Here is an 11,401-nt window from a genome sequence, read left to right as displayed (position 1 = left end):
ATGGCGCCGGGAAGCGCCCAGAGAACGCCGGCGGCCAGCAGGTACGTGTTTACGGGCACGCGCGCCAACGGGCGCGCCTCCGCCCCCCTTCGCCACCCTCCCCCCCCCGCTCCCTCGAGGCGGCCGCCGGTTGCCGGGGCGATCGGCCTCTTAAAGGGCCCGCGGCGCTGGCGGGGGCCGCGGTGCGGCCTGCTCGGGAGGGATGGCCGGGCCCGGCGGTGGGGACGTCGGCGGTGAGGGGGGCTGGGGGTCCTCGCGGGCGGCCGCAGGCGGGTGATGGCGCCTTGTGTTTCCCCCCGGCAGGAACAGGCCCGGGATGGCGGCCAGGGTGCCGGCGCAGGGGGCGCACAGCGTCTGCATGGTGTCGGACTTCTTCTACCCCAACATGGGGGGCGTGGAGAGCCACGTGTACCAGCTGTCGCAGTGCCTCATCGAGCGGGGCCACAAGGTCCTGGTGGTCACCCACGCCTACGGCAGCCGGAAGGGCGTCCGCTACCTCACCAACGGGCTGAAGGTCTACTACTTGCCCCTGAAGGTGATGTACAACCAGTCCACGGCCACCACGCTCTTCCACAGCCTGCCCCTGCTCAGGTGCATATTTGTACGGGAGAGGGTCACCATCGTCCACGCCCACAGCTCCTTCTCTGCCATGGCCCACGATGCCCTCTTCCACGCCAAGACCATGGGGCTGCGGACGGTGTTCACCGACCATTCCCTCTTCGGGTTTGCGGACGTCAGCTCGGTGCTTACCAACAAGCTCCTGACGGTGTCCCTGTGTGATACGAATCACATCATCTGTGTCTCCTACACAAGTAAGGAAAACACAGTGCTGCGAGCAGCTTTGGACCCTCGGATAGTCTCTGTCATCCCCAATGCCGTTGATCCCACTGACTTCACTCCAGACCCATCAAGGAGGGATGATAACACAATAACAATTGTTGTTGTCAGCAGGCTTGTTTACAGAAAAGGTAATGTGAGCTAAAATGTAAGTTTATTTTGCATATTTTCTTCGTTAGGGTATGGTAAGAAAGGTCTTGGTTAGGTGCCACTTACACTGTATCTATGGTATAGATTGGGTTTTCAACAGGAGTTGTCAGGTGGCGGTTCTGAGCTTTTGTGTCTGTGTTTTCAAGAAGAAATGCACATTTCAATTTGCACATGTTGGGTTTAGAGGTGTATTTCTTTTGTACCATTGAAGATATTGGAAATTAAAATTAGTAAAATGGAAGGTTTGGCTCATATTTGGGTTACGATTTAGGCCTTAATCTATATATTCTGTTAGAAGTGTAGTAACTTTTTTTTAATTAATCAAGAAACAAGTGATTTTTTTCATCATATTTGTTTCCTAATAGTTCACAAGTTGTCTTTTTTTCAGAAATTTGCATTCAGCACTGTAACTGTCTTCTAACTGTCTTCAAGAAACTCTTTTTTTTCTTTCTCTTCAATAGAGTTATAGCAGTAGGCTAGATCATGATAAGTTCTAAAATCAAAGACAATAGCGGCTTGCCCTACGTTTTGTATTCCTAGGTATAGATTTGCTTAGTGGTATAATTCCCGAGCTCTGTCAGAAATATCCAGAGTTACATTTCTTAGTTGGAGGAGAAGGACCAAAACGAATCGTACTGGAAGAAGTCCGGGAAAGATATCAGCTACATGACAGGTTGGTTCTGTGCATGTCTATGACCTTTCAATGTACTTTAGGGATAGGGAAGACAACAGCAACACCCTTTCTGCCTGCCCCTCTTCCCCTAAAAAAACTCCAAACCCTAAAACCGTGAGGCTGGAGCCAATGAGATCTATTGAAGGTGAGGCAGATAGACCAGACACTGACTGAAGGCTTTCAGAGCTGGACTATGATCCTGCGAGCTAACTCATAGAAATATACTGTATGAACCTTCGCTCGAGTTGGAGGAAGCTGACCTAGACATAAATTTATCATATTCCTCTCTGAAGCTGTGGTGCTTGGATCACATATCACCGTATGACATAGTCAGCTAGTTTGCGTGACTGCTGCTTGTGAGGATGACTGCTAGTAATTTATTCCAGTATGAAGCTCTTCAGAGTAGTGCTTATCTAGTATGTGTTTTTATGGTACTGCAAACATGTTCCTTTGGTGCTACTGTGTTACCAAAATATTTCTGTGATGCATATGCACTTGTGTATTTCATTGTGGTTTTCTTGTTACTCAAAGACAGTTTTATGTGGCAAGGACAAGGTTGTTAATTTTCCATTTCCTTTTCTCTGTTTTCTATTGCCCGCTCTGTACTTCAGTCAGTGATTCCTCTGGATGGGCAATAAAATTGTTAGTATTATTTTTATTTTGTCCTTTTCTGTTTCCCAATATCTCTTCAAAATAATAGGTCCTGATCATTGTACCCTAAATACTTCCCCTCTGCCCCCAGACTTTGAGATTGATCAGACCTCCCATTGAAAATTCAGATAATGGATCTAAATGAAGAAAGGATGACAAATCTTAATTGTTAACTGTACGAAGACATGTTCTCTTACAGAACTACAAAGCTCAGTAACAATGTTTTGAAGGCAGTGCAATTAAAACAGAGCAACTTCTCCCCTCAACTTTATTTTCAGACATTTATTTTAGTGTGAAAATAAGAAGCAGAGTCTTCTATTTCTTCATTGCTGGAAAAAATCTGGAGAAAATGGGGCAAACATGTCTGTGTTCCTACTCTTGCTATATAAGTGTGAACCATTGGTACATTTTTCAGAATATGTATAACATTATACAGCATTATTAGAGCACAAATCTAGTGTTTTTCTAACTTTTTTTTTTTCTTATATGCAGGGTACGTCTCCTAGGAGCCTTGGAACACCAGGATGTTAGAAATGTTCTAGTCCAGGGGCATATTTTTCTCAACACTTCCCTCACTGAGGCCTTTTGTATGGCAATTGTGGAAGCAGCAAGCTGTGGTTTACAGGTATATTAGAAAACAAACAAACTCCATCAGCTATCTAGAATGCATGTATCCAATTCAAACAAAGTTCATAGTTAAATACTCTGTGCTTGTAATATTTGATTTCGTCTGAGGCTCTGTCTGTGCAAAGGTGAACAAATACTATCCCCATTTACAGATCACCTGGAAGCTGAGGATTAACCTAAACTGCTTAAGCTCCCAGAAGAAACTTGTGCAGAATTGGGAAAAGCATGTAGATCTGCTAACTCTCAATTCTTTGAACTAACCAGACTGCCTCTCCAAAATGTTATTTTGTATGTACTTCTTTTAAAGAGTTTTGGGGTAGCTGGTGTTCCTGAAGGTTTACTTTGACGCTACTGTAAGATCAGTTGCAGATAAATGATGCATGAGCATGGATTGACTTTGGTCAGTCAGACATTGAATTAGAACTGTTTTCTTCCTGCACCAAGAACTGGCATTTGTTTTCTTATATTAGCTGAGGATGTATTGGCCTTACCACATAGGGATTCCAGATAAGAGGGGGAGAGAAAGCAAGCAATTAAAGCCCTTTCCGGACTATTTGCAACTCGACTGACAACTAATTAAATAGACATATCTAAAGAACTGAGATTCTCACATTAAAATCTAAAGAAACTTTTCAAAAATACAGACCGATGAGAGTATCTAATATACAAGAAGTATAGAAAATGTGAGGGCCTTTTTTACCTCCAATATCTTTATAGTAGTTACTACCTAGTTGTGGCAGTTACTCCCCTGTCATCTGTTTTCCCCTCTAGAGGTTGGGAAGTTCTGCCATTTCCTTATTGTTGCCTGCTGTTTAAGAGGTGATTGTGTAATGTGAGCCTTAGTAGTTTCTGATTTCCCTTTAAAAATAATAATTCAGATTAAAGTTACTGAACTTATAAAGAAATTCATATAAATGTTCCGTAGCTCTGAAAGGATCAGCTACAGGTGGATGTCGTAAAACTGTCCTCTCCAAGTAGAGGTAACAGTTTGCATAAGGGATTATGGAGATAAAGTCCAAAATCTGGTTACATAGATTTAGTTGTATACTGTGACAAACAACTTTAGAAAAGGTGTCTCATAAACCAAGTCTCATGTTTTATCATGCTACTAAAGAATCATTCTGAACATTGTTAAAGATAATCTGCTGTCCTAGGTGTTTTCTAGGGCCTAAACCTTTAGTTCACATACAGGTAAAATTCACAAAGCACGGTATCAGCCATTGCCTTCATGGCAACCACTCTTTTTTTTTTTTTTTTTTCCTTTTTTTCTCCCTATTCATCCTAAGTGCTGCATCTAAACATTGTGATAGCAATGTCATTGCTCTATTTTATTGCTATGCAACATGTGTGCTGTTTCTTTTGTTTCTTTCAAAGGTGGTGAGTACAAGAGTTGGTGGGATTCCTGAGGTGCTTCCAGAAAATCTAATTATTTTATGTGAACCCTCCGTGAAATCTTTGTGTGACGGATTAGAAAAAGCTATTGCCCAGCTCAGATCAGGAACACTACCATCTCCAGAAACTGTTCATAATAAAGTAAAGACATTTTATACATGGAGGAATGTAGCAGAGAGAACTGAGAGAGTATGTATAACCACTTCTTCTAAATTCTCTTAAAGTACATTTTGGAAACAGCTGCTGCTTCAAAACACTACTACGTACATTCTCTGTCTTAACCTTTCAGTGTAATTTTTCATTGTGTTTCCTGTCAAACATGCATGGTTTAAAAGATTCGGAAAATACTTTTTTTTCCACAAATACATTCCTAGATAGGTAGCTTTTTTCTATTTGCATTTTTTTCTAAGCCATAACTGCTGATAAACATTCTGAAGAACATTCTAGATCTTTAGTTACATTTCTACTCATATATTTTTTCCAGTCTTTGCTTTAAGTAACTTTTTTGTCATAACTGGAAAACAAGCTGTATAGGATGTAAGAAAAGACAGAATTTATGACTAATTTTTTCTGCCACTTGCTAACAAGTGGTTTAAAATCATGAGAGGTAGTTTAATGCCAGTAGGCTGAATATAGCTGAATTTATATGAGCCATGGATGTAATGAAAATAAATTATCACACTTTTGAAATCGTATTTCAGAATTAGAACTGAGCTGCTGACTTTAGCCCCTGTGTTTCAGGCAAGAGAGTAGCTGAATCACATGCCTCTTAATTACATTGTTATGTACTCAGATATATATCTCTCAAGTCTCCTTGAAGTATCATGTACAACCAGTTTATTTTGTAATTTTCAAGTACTGTTGGTACAATTAATTTAATGATTTTATAACTGTAAGCAACATTTCAGTTGCAAAGTTTTTTTATAGAAGTTAGTCTAGATTTCAGTTTCCTTTATAGCCCTTTCTTAAAACAAAACAAAAACCTCCGTGAAGGAAAATGTTGATGTAATTGGAGGACCTATGGATGCAACTTACATTGTACAAAAGACAATTGTTTGTTAGCTTATTGTTAAGTTACCCATAGGATGATGTTTGAAATGTTCTCAAGGAAAAAACTGTATCCTTTAAGCCTGTCTTAAGTGGTGTATAGTGGGTATTTATGTTTCTGTTCTATGAAACATGGGATTATATATATGTGCACATATATATATGTAATTTTTTTAGCAGTTGTAACATGTATTTGCTTTTCACATTCATTGAATTTGAAGAATTTTACTAAGAATTACTATTGCTTCTTTAAATAAAAGTCAGTATCGTATTATGACTTGCTTGATTGTTCAAATACAGAGATTTGGAAGACTGCCAACTCATCTATGAATTCATTCATCTTTGTGTTGAAAATCTAGTAATTGCATGTTCAGACTCTTTTACTATGACTGATGTGACTATGAGATTAAAACCCATTCAATTAATGAAAAAAAACCCAGCCCTCCCTATATAACTTTAAAGGAGAGACAAATTATGCAGCCTTCCTATTTAGTGAAATACTCTTGAGGTCTGTCAAAAAAAAAATATTTTCCTTTTTCTCCTTAAATAAATTAATGACATTTCTAGAACAGTACTCACAAATCAGCATTTAAAATCTGCAAAGCTTATTTTGGGTTAATCGTTGTCCCATCTAGTAGTCAGGAATAGCTAATTTATTTTGCATACTGACAACAAAGTACTGCCTGATTTTTTGAGGTAGATCTTAACTTCCTGTCTCTTCTCCTTTTAGGTGTATAACAGGGTTGCAGATGAAGTGGTTTTACCAATGGATGAGCGACTTAACAGACTAATGTCTCACTGTGGCCCAGTCACTGGGTGTATTTTTGCTCTTCTTGCTGTTTTGAACTTCCTTTTCTTGGTGTTTCTGAGGTGGATGACTCCAGATTCCGTTATTGATGTTGCAGTAGATGCCACAGGACCTAAAGGAGCATGGACTAAACAGTATTTTTTGGGGAAAAAAGAAAGAGTTAAAGAAGAACTTCCAAGTTCCTGAAATGCTCTAATGGAGAGGAAAGAACACATCGGTCACTAAAGGTTTTAATGCTTGCTGATAGAGACATTGCTCTTAAAATTCTTCAGTTTCTTTCTGACGTTCTTGAAAAGAAACTTGGTTAAATGTGCTACCTCAATTTAGGATTATGTTTTAATTTAGTTTTGGATTCATACAAATTTACAGGCATCTCTTTTGCACTTAAAGCTGGGAGGAGAACATGGGCTTTTATATGTGTCAGAAGTTTTTGAGACAAAAATAAAGATATTTCTCAACAACTTGAATATTACAGAAAGTGACTGTAAACTGTAGTGGTATTTGGGAAAGCAACCCAGAAAAATTATCTTACAGTACTCCCTGCTAATTCCTGATATTTACTGTGATTTTTTATTTTGACACCTATTGAAAAGATTTAGTTAAAAAACGAACAAAACACACTTTTTCTCTTCTAAGATGAAAATCACACTTGAAATTAGTCATTAAGTCTATTACCATGGAGATTTCAGAGACTTGGTTCTAGCAGTTGTGTCCCAGTGATAGTGTTTTGCCTGCATAGCATTATTATTTCGAAGTTCTTCTCTAGTCAGAATTGAATCATTCTATTACTAAATCAAAACTCCATCATGAAGTTTTGATCTTTTCAGAGGTGCTAAATTTGTCCTGTTCACTTACATGTGTGAAAGTGATGTAAGCTTACAGCCTTTTTTTTTTTTGAAGTACATAGGTGAAGAAATTATATTATTTAGAGATAATACAGCCTTCAGAAACATCTCAGGCCTGAAAATTCCTCCAGCAGACTATGCCAAAGTGTGAAGTAACACATTTGCGTGTGTGTGTGTGTGAGAGAGAAATCTGTCAAGGGCTTAACAAGCACCATCGTGCTTGTGCTCTCTCTCCCTCCTTATTTTTCTTTATTTTATTTTTAATTTTTGTTCCCCTTATGACCAAAATGGCATTTCTGTCCATCTCCTGGAGGGACAGTGTTTACTGTGTGTGATTGCAGTTAGACCACATCAAAGACACTGTCAGACAGGTTCTGCAAGTGAAATCTTGGGAAGGTGTCCCTTAAATGGAAAAAAACAATAGGTATGCTTTTTGTGGAGAGGGAAAAAAACAAACACACACCACCAAACAAGTGGCTCCTTGCATCTGTTAGCAGTCCTGAGTAATCTATACCTGGGACAACAGGCAGCACAACACATGAATGGCTGCATGAAAGGCGGCATTTAGTTTAGGTGGTTGACATAAATTAGATAAAAACTCCCCCTGCCTAATGCACTGGGTTAATTTCTTTTTCCAGCATCACTGAAGACTAAAAATTTTACGATTTTATGACTGAGTATTATGTAGTGTTGAGCACTGTATTAATATTAAAGCTGCAATATGAATACACTGTTTTCAAACCCTTGAAGGGCGGTATTTAAAACAACTACTGTTAATATCATCTTGTTTGTGTAGAGATGTAGTGACCCAACAACTGACATTTTATAATTTAATTGAACGTATTTTCATGAAACACAGGAAGGTAATGTGAAGTAAATGCCATATACAAAGTCTATTTTCTTTTACTAGAATTTTTAGCCTTTGATATGTAATGTACAATATGTATTGTATTGCAATTTGAATTTTTCAAACTGTAAAGGTAGAGGATAGCTAAAATGGTGCCACACAGATCATGGATAAGTGGGTGGAACTAAGGTAACATGTAACTTTTCAAACTTTTTTTTTCCATAACATTCAAGTTTATAACAACTTTTTAAAAAATACTGATTACCATTCCAGGGAAATGTTACATATATTTTTTTAATAATATTTTGTTGATTCTGGTTTATTTCTTTTTGATTTCTTGCAACATATACAAACACAAATAAAATTTTGAACAGGATTGTGAGAATATATTCAAAAGACTTATCTCTTTTGTGGAACTTTATGTACTTATGAATAACATAATAAAACCTTGTTATAATCATGCTAACAAGACAAAGTGACAGTTTATCTAAAAGTTTCTTTATCTTTCTGTAAAGAATCGATATTTTTCATTAATACGTGGGAACATGCAATTAGAAAGTACAGAAATGTCCTCCATACTGCTTCTTTCTATTACTGGTGGTTGGGCTTCTTATGAGAAAGATGATGATTATAAAACTTGCTGCACAAGCTGCCACGAAAATTTAATCCATAACTGGTTTAACTATAAATATGCTATTTCACAAGTGATGCAACTTATATCGCGCGTAACTCTTTGTGGGACTGATTCACTTACCTACCTCATGCAGTGGAGTAAAGGACAATGTCACTGAGTTCTTCACCATTTTAAAAAGCATAAGTGGGTGAAATGGAAAAGTTTAATCACAGTAGTAAAAAAATGGGCAGGGATAATGAGTGTATTTTAGGAATACATATTTAGAAATTAATCACTATTTAAAAAGACTAAAATGTTTCAGTTGTGCTTGTGGGTAATATTTAATCGTTATGAAATACTAAGGAAATGTTAGCAAATGGAGAGTGATACTGAGTCGTGTCTTGCACAGAGCAAAGCCTCCTGTGTGGAGGTGGAAGGAAACACCCAAAACCTTCTATATAGAAGGTCCCTCCCTTTCGTAGAAGGGACCATTGATCCGCAATTAAATTCCATCCCACAGGCACAAGGCAAAATTGTTTTTCTAATATATTATATGCAAACACTGTGAATTAGGGTATGGAAATGTTGGTAATTGAAAATTGTGCGTTAAACCAGAACAATTATCCACTAAAGTATGAATGTAAGATTTGTCGTTCAAACTGTGTTTTAGGGATGTGGGTAGATCTGTTAAAGGTAAATACACTGTAATGTACTTATTTTTGTGGTCAAGTTTTTCTGCATCTTTTAAAAATAAACTTATTTTTTCCCCTTTTGCTATTTAGTTCTCCTTGCTAGTCCTTTTTTTCATATATGCTTGTAAACAAATAATTGTAAAACTGTGGGTTTTTTACTCCAGTAAAATACAGACTTTATGTAAGTAGATTAAAAAAAATCTCAAAAGAAAATGGTTTTACAGACTTTTTAAAATTAAGAAATATTTAAATATTTGTGATATTTGATTTACTACCATTAAACTACTCTGATCATATTTGTTGTGCAACTTTAATGACAGTAGCACATCAACTTCCACAGTTTTTCCTAATTATGTTCGCATTGACATAGTTGGATAAAAGGTAGCTGGTTTTTGTTATGGGAAGAAAACTGAAGGCAAAATGCATTTCTACATCTGAATTTACCATTTTTCTGAAATGATGCGTTTTTATTTTAAACTTAACCAGTAGATTGCATTGTTTTCAGATTCTGACTTGCTTCAACACTGGCATAACTCTGGAGACGATATTTGTGCAGGATTCACTGAACTTCAACTGTGCATAGGCTGGTTGTCCTGTACACGCAGGTTCTTTAAGCTGCTTGTTTAATTAGGGGTGAGTGGTGTGCAGCTGGAGAAGGAGCTGTTCCCTGCTAGCACAGGTATTGGAGGCAGATGGGGGCAATTAATTAATTACCTGATGGAATTTGCTGCAATCCTGCCCAGGTAGCAGCAGGAGTTTAGGTAACCTGGCCTTAAGTGGTGTAATGCTGGGTGGGTAGGTGAGATGAATCCCACATCTGATGTGTGAGAGCAAGCGGTGAGTCACTGTATCTATCCCTTACTGAAAGGAGGGATTTTGTAAATGTGCTGATCCAAGGATGCAAAAATGAGGCAAGGCTTCTATGGGAAGTAGTGTAACTTATTAGATCAAACTGCTAAGAAAAGAAACAGGCTTTCCTATTGAGACAAAGGTTTTCTGTCTCCCTTTTTTCCCCCAATCGTCTTACTTTGAATATATTTGATATTAAAACTCTCAACTAAATGCATTAGAAATTCACTAATGAAATTCATAGAATGTCTAGCGTAAGAATAGAACAATATTTCTCAATTTATTTGAGAATATGATCTATCTAAATCTTTGTTTCCTTGCCAAATTCTTCAGGTCACATCTGACATTTCTCATTGTTGGCTGAAGTTAAGGTGAACCATAATGAGAATGAGTTGTCTTCTAAGCTGGACTGCCTTTTGTTTTGTGCTTATTCCTTGCATGTTTGTAGAGTAAACATACATATATATAAACATTAGATTTCCAGTTCTTTGGAGGGTCTAGCTAAACTACTTCATTCACCATCTTGTGACAATTTTATTGGAGGATTAATATATTTTCTGGATATTTTGATTTGACAGTTTAGTAATTACTCTAGCAGAAAGCTAGGGTGGTTCATGGAGCAGTTTGGGCATCCTGCAGAAGTTCTCAATAAGGTATGTTTTTTCTTCGCAGGGCTGACTTGTTCACTCCAGGCTATTGATGAAGTTGCATGATCCATCTCATTCAGCTCACAATGATGCTGCCCAAAACAGGGAGGGAGGAAAGATGAGATTCCTGTTTCTGGGTTGTCGTCGCTCTTCTGTTGCGTTATGTGTGTTCTCACACTCATGTTGCTCACCGTTCTCTAGTTTCAGAAATACCAGGCATGTCCAAGTGATCGACCAGGTCTTGCTATGGCTTACCTGACTGCCACCTTCACCAGTATTCAGACTTCCCACCGTGCTGTTCAGCCATCTTCCCACTCTTTTTTTTTTTTTTTTTTTTAATCCACCACAGTACATTTCCTAGTGTCCTTGTGCACTAAGAACATGAGCTTTTTCCAAGTGACTCCATCATTTAACAAAAAAATCTTTAGTTGTCTTGCTCTGAAGCCAGGAGGATGATTTTTCTACTACGCAAATAGAGCTTGTCCTTCTGGAACAGTCATGTTCCTGTGACTACTTCCAAGTAGTCAAACCTCCTCATGGCTTTTTAGACTACCTGAGGAGCTTTTCATTATTGTCAGAGTTTCACCCTCATAAAGGGATAAGAGAATTTCAGTGGAAATCGTCTGATTTCCAGTTTCTTGTATTCTTCTGAGGGTTGTGGACTTGTCCAGTTCTACCTACTATACCTGGAAAGCTGATTGTGAAAGAAGATCAATGGATCTC

At 38.1% G+C, this 11,401-nt stretch overlaps 1 protein-coding gene across 1 annotated transcript; it reads left to right on the top strand.

Moving 5' to 3' along the window:
• Window positions 1–8,187, top strand: PIGA (phosphatidylinositol glycan anchor biosynthesis class A). Its single transcript, XM_065648710.1, has 6 exons — window positions 1–41; window positions 304–968; window positions 1,528–1,660; window positions 2,804–2,936; window positions 4,313–4,519; window positions 6,108–8,187. The coding sequence occupies exons 1-6, from the start codon at window positions 1–3 to the stop codon at window positions 6,369–6,371; spliced, it is 1,443 nt and encodes a 480-aa protein (XP_065504782.1). The 3' UTR covers window positions 6,372–8,187.
• The last annotated feature ends 3,214 nt before the right edge of the window (window positions 8,188–11,401 follow it).

This window comes from Caloenas nicobarica, chromosome 1 (genome assembly GCF_036013445.1).
Source record: "Caloenas nicobarica isolate bCalNic1 chromosome 1, bCalNic1.hap1, whole genome shotgun sequence".
Classification (NCBI taxonomy): Eukaryota; Metazoa; Chordata; class Aves; order Columbiformes; family Columbidae; genus Caloenas; species Caloenas nicobarica.
The sequence above is the reverse complement of the archived record's forward strand: the minus strand, read 5'-3'. Positions and strand labels throughout refer to the sequence as shown.

What these genes read in the sequence shown, in the direction of transcription:
- PIGA (XM_065648710.1), top strand. Translation starts at nt 1, where the DNA reads ATGGCGCCGGGAAGCGCCCAGAGAACGCCGGCGGCCAGCAG. An exon ending in CAGCAAGCTGTGGTTTACAG is followed by an intron (nt 2,937 to 4,312) that starts GTATATTAGAAA and finishes TTTCTTTCAAAG; the next exon opens with GTGGTGAGTACAAGAGTTGG. An exon ending in TAGCAGAGAGAACTGAGAGA is followed by an intron (nt 4,520 to 6,107) that starts GTATGTATAACC and finishes TTCTCCTTTTAG; the next exon opens with GTGTATAACAGGGTTGCAGA.